This window comes from Cardiocondyla obscurior, linkage group LG07 (genome assembly GCF_019399895.1).
Source record: "Cardiocondyla obscurior isolate alpha-2009 linkage group LG07, Cobs3.1, whole genome shotgun sequence".
Classification (NCBI taxonomy): Eukaryota; Metazoa; Arthropoda; class Insecta; order Hymenoptera; family Formicidae; genus Cardiocondyla; species Cardiocondyla obscurior.
This window is the reverse complement of record NC_091870.1, coordinates 5,549,882-5,558,813: the sequence shown is the minus strand read 5'-3', so window position 1 is coordinate 5,558,813 and position 8,932 is coordinate 5,549,882. Positions and strand designations below refer to the sequence as shown.

The 8,932-nt window shown below is 43.6% G+C and overlaps 1 protein-coding gene across 1 annotated transcript; it reads right to left on the bottom strand.

Moving 5' to 3' along the window:
• Positions 1 to 6,746: 6,746 nt before the first annotated feature.
• Positions 6,747 to 7,421, bottom strand: LOC139104342 (uncharacterized). Its single transcript, XM_070659767.1, has one exon. It carries the CDS (start codon positions 7,419 to 7,421, stop codon positions 6,747 to 6,749), a length of 675 nt encoding a protein of 224 aa, XP_070515868.1.
• Between the last annotated feature and the right edge of the window lie 1,511 nt (positions 7,422 to 8,932).

The window sequence follows — 8,932 nt, the reverse complement described above, 5'->3', positions numbered from 1 at the left end:
GTCGAGCGGCTAGTGAAATTAGCTCATCGAGTAAAAACCGTAATCTCAAACGTTGTCCCGATGAAGACGTTGTCGAATGCGCAGCTCGAGGTGCACGAGAACGCGACGCTGTGTCACGTATGCGAAAATCCGTTTGCGGCGGACGAGAAGCGTGTGCGCGATCATTGTCATTTGACCGGTCGGTATAGAGGTTCCGCGCACTCAAAATGTAACCTGCAATACCGCGACACGCGTTACATCCCCGTCGTATTTCACAATCTGTCGGGTTACGATGCACACTTTGTTATAAAGGAGATCGCCACAGCGTACGAGGGTAAAATTAATCTATTGCCGATAACGAAGGAGAAATATATCTCCTTTACGAAACACGTTAACGATACGGCTGAGGGACAGGACTCGCAAACTGCGATAAAGTTGCGTTTTATAGACTCGTACAAATTTTTGAACGCTAGCCTCGACAAATTATCGTCTCTACTTGCCAAAGACAAATTGCGAATCTTGCGCGCTGAATTTGCGACACTTTCAGAAGAAAATTTCAATCTTTTGACGCGAAAAGGTGTATTTCCGTACGAGTACGTCAACAGCGTTGAAAAATTGAATGAGTCAAGCCTACCGTCGCGCGACTCATTCTTCAGTTCGCTGACCGGTGATACGGTGACCGAGACAGATTACGGGCACGCCGAGACCGTATGGCAGCGGTTCTCCGTTCGAACTCTAGGCGAGTACAGCGATCTGTACCTCAAGACTGATGTACTATTATTGGCTGACGTATTTGAAAATTTTCGCGACAGATGCGTCGAGAGTTACGGACTCGATCCCGCGCATTACTACACCTTACCCGGTTTCACGTGGGATGCGATGCTCAAGCATACGCGCATAAATTTCGAATTGTTGACCGACATCGACATGGTGATGTTCGTCGAACGCGGTATACGCGGCGGTCTAAGTCAATGCTCCAACAGATACGCGCGAGCCAATAACAGATACATGCGGTCGGGGTACGACTCGTCGAAACCTTCGTCGTACATTGTGTATTACGATGTAAATAACTTGTACGGATGGGCCATGTGTCAGCCGTTACCGTACGCGGATTTCGAATGGGTCGACGACAACGACCTCGCGAACCTCGACGTAGACGCGATCGCCGCGGACTCGCCCACGAGAATATATTCTCGAGGTGGATCTCGAGTATCCCGCGAGCGTGCACGACGCGCACTCCGACCTGCCGTTCTGTCCCACGCGAGAGAAACCACCGGGGGCGAAACACGATGTAAAACTTTTGGCTACGCTGTGTTATAAGAAGCGATACGTCATCCACTATCGCAATCTGCAGCTGTGCACGCGTCACGGTCTTCGCGTCACCAAGGTTTACCGCGTGCTGCGATTCACTCAATCGGCATGGTTGCGCGATTACATCGAGCTCAACACGCGACATCGAACTCGCGCGACCAACGATTTTGAGAAAAATTTGTTTAAACTGATGAACAACGCGGTGTTCGGTAAAACGATGGAGAACGTACGAAATCGCGTCGACGTTCGCTTGCTCTCGCAGTGGGACGGACGGTGCGGTGTGGAGGCGATGATCGCCAAACCGAATTTTCACAGCAGAAGCGTATTTGCGGAAAATTTAGTAGCCGTGGAATTGCGTAAACTCGAGGTGAAATTCGCCAAGCCGATATACGTCGGTATGTCTATACTCGACATATCTAAAGTATGCTTGTACGAGTTTCATCACGAGTATATGATACCGACTTTCGGAGACAAATGTAGCGTCATGTATACCGACACGGACAGTCTTGTGTACAGCGTCGAGTGCGACGATGTATACGAGATGATGAAACGCGATATCGCGAGGTTCGACACGAGCGACCATCCGCCCGATAACGCGTATGGTATACCTCTCGCGAACAAAAAAATACCCAGCTTAATGAAGGACGAGTGTAACGGTGCGATCGTCACAGAGTTCGTCGGACTCAGAGCTAAGATGTATGTAAGATGTACGATCAGGGTAGACGGTAGAAAAGACACCAAAAAAGCAAAGGGCGTAAAGAGCGGAGTCGTGGCGCAAACTATAACGTTCGACGATTACGTGAGGTGTCTCGAGGACGAGATCGCTATGACTCGCGACCAATCGTGCATCAGGTCGAAATTGCACGAGGTATACACCGTTTCCGAGACAAAGATCGCTCTGAGTCCGTACGACGACAAGCGATATCTTGTGCCGAACTCGACCGAGACCTTGCCGTGGGGTCATTATCGCATACCTCGATAAAAACGCAGTACACATGTACGCGGTATACATGTATGCGATATACATGTATGCGGTATACATGTATGCGGTATACATTTATGCAGTATGTATTATAGATGTATTATACTTCCGATTGATGCAAGGTCTCTCGAGTGATTGTTAACATTCGCATATTTTGCATTTTGTGGAGAGTGATGTGTTGATTGAGGCGTTCATGATTGCCTGTTTTTTTTCAAATTGTATTATTTGTAATAGAGTTCTGCAAATGTTGGATTTTTGCAGCTAGCAAATGGGTTGGATTGCACAAAATAATTTTTATTTTGTGGTGTATGTGGAGTATGAGATGTTCTTGGTTGCTTAGGTTTTTTATCAAATTTAGTCTGATTTTCACTTTGTGGTGTTTGATGCGTTGATTGAGGCGTTCATGATTGCTTCTTTTTTTAAAATTCAGTCTGAAATTTGCGGAACTGTATTTTTATCTGGTTTTAAAATATTTTATAAAAGTCTCGAGCTCGTTATATGAAGCATGCGTGGAATAACATACATTATATGTATTATTTCTAGCGCTGTCATATTCTCCAACTATACTCGTATCTTTACCCCTTTATTTTATTACTGACGGTACAATAGTTGGTATTTCTTTTCTTTTTTTTTTTCTTTTTTTCTTTTTTATTTTTTACCGGCTTATATATCTTTACCCCTTTACCCCTTTATTTTTTACTGACGGTACAATAGTTGGTATTTCTTTTCTATTTTCTTTTTTTTTTGGTTTTTACCGGTTAATTGCGATATAATGTATGGGTTAACATTCGCATATTTTATTGTATTACTTGTAATAGAGTTCTGCAAATGTCAGATTTTTGCAGCTAGCAAATGGGCTGGATTGCACAAAATAATTTTTATTTTGCGGTGTATGAGGTGTTCTTGTTTGCTAATGTTTTTTTTCAAATTTAATTTGATTTTCACTTTGTGCCGTTTGATGCGTTGATTGAGGCGTTCATGATTGCATCTTTTTCAAAATTTATTCCTAGCGCTGTCATATTCTCCAACTATATTCGTATCTTTACCCCTTTATTTTATTACTGACGGTACAATAGTTGGTATTTCTTTTCTTTTTTCTTTTTTTTTGTTGTTACCGGTTTATATATCTTTACCCTTTACCCCTTTACCCCTTTACCCCTTTATTTTTTACTGACGGTACAATAGTTGGTATTTCTTTTCTTTTTTTGGTTTTTACCGGTTAATTGCGATATAATGTATGGGTTAACATTCGCATATTATATTTTGCGGTGTATGCGGTGTATGTGATGTTCTTGGTTGCTTATGTCGTTTAAACTTAGTTTGAATTTATTTTGTGGTGTTTGTGGTGTTTGATGCGTTGATTGAGGCGTTCATGGTTGCCTGTTTTTTTTCAAATTTAAGCAGTATTTTTGCGGAAATCTCGAAACGACCGACGAAACGGTCATGTTTTATATTATTATGCGATGATGTACAGGTTTGAGTTAGTAGTCGCTAGCATGCCCTTACGTAGTACACATGTACGTAGTATACATGTACGCAGTACACATGTACGCAGTACGCAGTATGCAGTACACATGTACGCAGTACACATGTACGCAGTATGCAGTACACATGTACGCAGTAAAGCAGTAAGCAGTATGTAGTATGTATTATAGATGTAATTATACAAATGAAGTAAAACATTGTACAATGCGTACGTTATATATTTTTCTCATTTTTATACATTTTTTGTATCGAATCACACATACACATGTGTGAATTAAAAAAATTTTTTAAACGATGCTGTTTTTGTCGATCCACGAATTGTGCGATCCGTCGAATCCCAACCATTTTACGTAGACCTTGTCACCCTTTTTGCGCAGAACCTTCTCCACCAGATACACGTCCGGATGCGTCGCGCGGTGCAACTCATACTCGTAGAACGCTCCGGATATCGCCTCACCGCGATAATCCTCCAGTAGATAGGTAGCTGGATTAGTTTGCTGCACCTTAACGATCGTGAAAACCTCGGTGGTCCAATTCGGAGTGTATCCCTTTTCAAAAATCATTTTAAACTTGCTCACGCGTACTTTATCACCGACCCTGAATTTGGCCGGAGCGGCTATCTTTATAGCGCTGTACACGGTGTCGAGGAGGTTTTTGGCGATATCAGGTGTCACGTCAACGGGCCGCATGCCGATCGTTCGATGCTTGCGCCTATTGTACTCGTCTACGAGACGCGGTAGCGCGTCGAACCACTCATAATTACCGTTGAGTGTAAACATCTTCCACATGGCGTTTTTGAGCGTGCGATTGAATCGTTCGACTATCGACGCCTTCATTACCGAGTAGGTCGAGTAATGATTGCCGCCGCGTTTCGCGAAAAGTCATTGCACGTCGGCGTTGTAAAACTCCTTTCCCATGTCGGTTTGCAGATTTTTCGGGCATCGCCCGCTCTTTCGCATCAACTCCGCTAAAGCGTCAGCCGTCTCGCTGCCGCTTTTGTTCTTGAGCGGTATCGCCCACGCGTACTTGCCGAGTACGTCGATGACGGTAAGAATATAGCGGTAGCCTCGGTTGAAACGCGCGTACGGTTGCATCTCGACGATATCAGCCTGCCACAGATCGTCATATCCCTTGACCACGACGCGTCTTCGCGGAAAGTTTCTTCTCGCCGGGGCGTGCAACTCGTCAACGAGTCGCCTCCTCTCGGGACCTGCGTCGCTCGATTTGCGCGATCTAGACATGATCGATTTTGTCGCTCGATTCCTCCCGGTCGATCAATTTATAATCAAACCCGCCTCGCGCAGTTCCTCGACGATCGACAGAATTTCGTTGTCGTGAGCGTTGTGACCGGCTCGACGCGAAGCATCCAGCAATCGAAGACGATCCACGAGCTCGTTAGGATCGTCCCAGTGCACGTAGTCGATCGCGTGATCGTTTAACGTCATGAGGCGAGGTAATCCTTTACCGGAGCTTTTTCTTCTCGATTTCCTGGCCGAATCGCCTGACAGCAGCGGTGCGATCACCTTCACGTACTTTGAGCCTTTGTTACCCATGACGCGACCGCTGTCGCTGAAATCTTTCTTATGCGCGTTCGTCGCTTCGAGTATGCTCTTGTAGTGACGTTTATCCGCCTCGGTGTAAGCGGTTTCGTCGGGTACCTTCTTGAAAATCAACTCGTACAGACCTTCCGTACCGGGATATCTCTTACCAGCGACGATTTTATCGTCGTTTTTATGGTCGAATTCGACATGCTTGTTCCCGAGCATTACTTTGTTCGTGTCAAAGTATATACCGAAAACGTCATCGATATTTATTCTTCTGTCACCGCTCGCCGCTTCCAGATACATCGTTGCCATCGATACGCTGGGCCGCGGCGTCGATACGCCAGATCGCGGCGTCGATCGCGGCGTCGATACGCCGAACCGCGGCGTCGATGTGCGGGGCCGTGGCGTCGACGGAAGTTCGACGTTTTCGGTCGTAACGTACGAATCGACGGTCGTATCACTCAATGACGGATTAGCTACGATCGTATCGCCTAACGGTGCCGACGACAACGATTCGTCAAACGTGACGTTTAAACGCCGTTCGGGTTTTGGTGTCGACCACAATCGTCGCTCCAGTTTTGGTGTCAAACGCTCCGATTTCGACTCCAACTTCGGTACTGCGATACCGGATTCCTCGACGGTCTCGACCATCCGCTTTAGAGGTTCGACGATGGGCTTGAGGCGCTTCTCCGACGCGATGTCGGCGTCGATCGTGTAGGTCTTTATGGCTCGATGCTTCCTGCGAATCGCCTCGCTCGTCTTCTCGATCTCCCGCGTAATCTTTTCATGCTCGCGCGCGTCATGGTTGTCGTTTCTCCCCGTTATATCGATCGATCGTATCGCGCAATCCGTTCTCGACGAAGCGTCTTCGACGACTGATCGTGACGCGATATCATCAATCGAACTTCGGTAGTTCGGCGAATGCAACCTCAGCGATTTCGGCAATAAGTTCTCGCACGTGTTTCTTTTATTATTTAATTTCTTAAGGAGGTTTGCTGATCTTGCATCCTCCGAGGTTATTTAATTACGAGATGCTTATTCCGAAATGCCCTGCGTCATGTTCGTGTTGTAACGGGGTTTGGGTTACAACATCCCTCCCCCGTAGGGGAAAGAAAAGGTTGGGTGTGTTTATACACCTCAATCTTTTCTTCCTTACAATTATGTTTTCTTATTCTACTTACAATTGTATCACCGTCGGTCGTGGTGTTTTTACACTCGGCGTTTCTTTCTTTTTTCTTCTTTTTATTTCGCTGGGTAGGATTATTTGTTCGGTTACTTTATTCTTTTTCTTTTTGTACAATTTTACTATTACTATTGCTAGTACTATGGTCGCTATTATAGCTATTATTGTGGCGCTTGTGCCCGTTGTATACATGATTATTCTATTTGTTAATATTACGTTTCCGTCTAGTTGTTTGTCCATTTTACTTAATTCTACCCCTAATTTATTTAATTCGTTCGGGTTTTTTATTACCTTGTCGCGGCTTAATTCTTCTATTTTCTTTATTATTGGGTCGGTTTTTTTCGCCCTGTTCTGTTTCTATGTTTGTTAAATTATACGTCGGTACGTGTCGTTCTATTTTACTTTCTCCTATTGTGTTTTTTGTTTTTATTGTCATTTCTGTTGTTGTGAGTTTACATGCTGTTCTTAATTTTACTATTCCTGTTCTATTTATTTCTAATTTTTTACTCGGTCTATGTCTACATTGAATTTCTATAGTTTGCTCCTTTGTCGTGGAGTATATCCACTCTTGTGGTTCGCTTACTGCTATCCATACTGTTGCTCTTGATGCAACTTCTCGCGTTACGCACGTGTCCGGCTTTTTTGCTGGCTCGGTAATCGCTCTTACCTCGCACGGTGCGCTTGCCCTGGTATGGTATACCGGGATGCTTTGTTCGCATATATATGTATTATCGTTATTTACACATTGCCTGATATCTTCTCTTTTTAATGTTAGGTAATTATTATTTTCTCTATCTACTGCTATGTATTCATTTTCTATTTCTATTATTTTAAATATGTTTTCGTTCGATTTGTCCAATACGGGAAACGGTGTTACTCTTTTTAATTCGTATCTTGCGTCGTCTACTATCGGGAATCTTATTATCGTGACTATCATCTGCTCGTCACTATATGCGCTTATTTCCGCATATTGTTCTATCGCGTTCCAATTTTTGTATTTATTCTGAAGGGAAATACGTCCCTTCTTCGAGGTGCGCGGTTGCTTCTTTCAATTCTTCTATTATTTTATTAACCGGTAACATTCGCGTGTTTTTTATCCCCAATTTCGTTTGTGCTATGAATTCCATCGTTTCTTGCACGTTTGTTAGTAAATCTGTTATTAGCATTCTTAATATGTAGAAATGTTCCGTCATTTCTACTTGTCCCGTTACCCCGTCTACTTTTTTGCTTAATAGCTTCGTCGCGTTTGTTATAACTTTTTCATGGTATTTTATTGTTTCCTCTAATTCCTGTATGTGACCAATCGAACTGTTTATTACTTTTAATTGATTTTTTGCTACATGTTGTAATGTTTGTTGTCTTCTCGTTAGTATTTCTAGCTGTTCGCTTATTACTTTTTCGTCGTCCGCGTCCATTGTTCCGAATAGTTTTTACTTATCGTTCCTATTACGTCTACTAATCCTCGCTTTGTTTTTTGTGCTTCGTATGTCGTTAATAATTCTATCGCTGTTATTAATTTTTCGTTTTGGGATCGTACTGTTTCTGCTAAGTATTTACATTTATCCTTAAGTAATTCTTCGCTATATGTTTCGCACGCTTTTTCTCCGTCTTTTACCCGTTCTTGTAGTTTTTCGTATTGCGCTTTTAATTCCTGCGTTTTTGTTATTATTACTAATTTCCACGACGCGTCTGATAGCTGCAATTGTCCCACGTTCTCGTAGTAGAGTCCGGGTTCATGTACGAACTGCGTTACCGTGTACGGTGAGCTTATCTCCGGCGGTTTGTCGCTTGCGCCCAGCGTCACGGTGATTATTGTTCTGAAAGATGATTTTCTTTCAGATTGACTTTTCGCGGTTTTAATTTTTTATTTCTTTTCGTGTGTGTTATCTGTGTGTGTGTGTTCTTCGTGGGGTGACTGTGTATTATGATACGAGGTAAGTCTTTATAACTTTTCTTTGCTGTGTTCGTGCGGTTTCGCGTTGCACTTCTCGAAATTTTTATGTGCATTTTTATATCGCGTCGGATTTGTCTCTTGGTCTCGTTGTCCGTTCCGTCAGTCCGTCAGTAACTTCCTTGCTGTTTTTTCTTCTCATCTATACGGTTTATTACAATGTCGTAAGTGTCGATTTTAATTCTATTTTTTATTGACATTGTTTAACATTTTTCTGTTTGTGTTTTCTGTAGTTCCGTCGACGTCTTATTTGACGAAGCCGAATCTGCTCGCCGATGGGTAAACTGTGTTTCCTGTCGGCAGGGCTTTATGGCCCTGCGGTGCTACGCCTGCCGTTCGTCTGAGATTGTGCCAGTGCGTAGCCGGGTTTTCCGTGTTTCGCGGGTCCCTAATCTGATGGTGGTTGTTGAGGATCGGCCGGACGGTGAACATCGTGCCGTCTTTCCTATGCATTCTGGTGAGTAAAATATTGTTTTTTTTTTTTTTTTTTTTTGTGA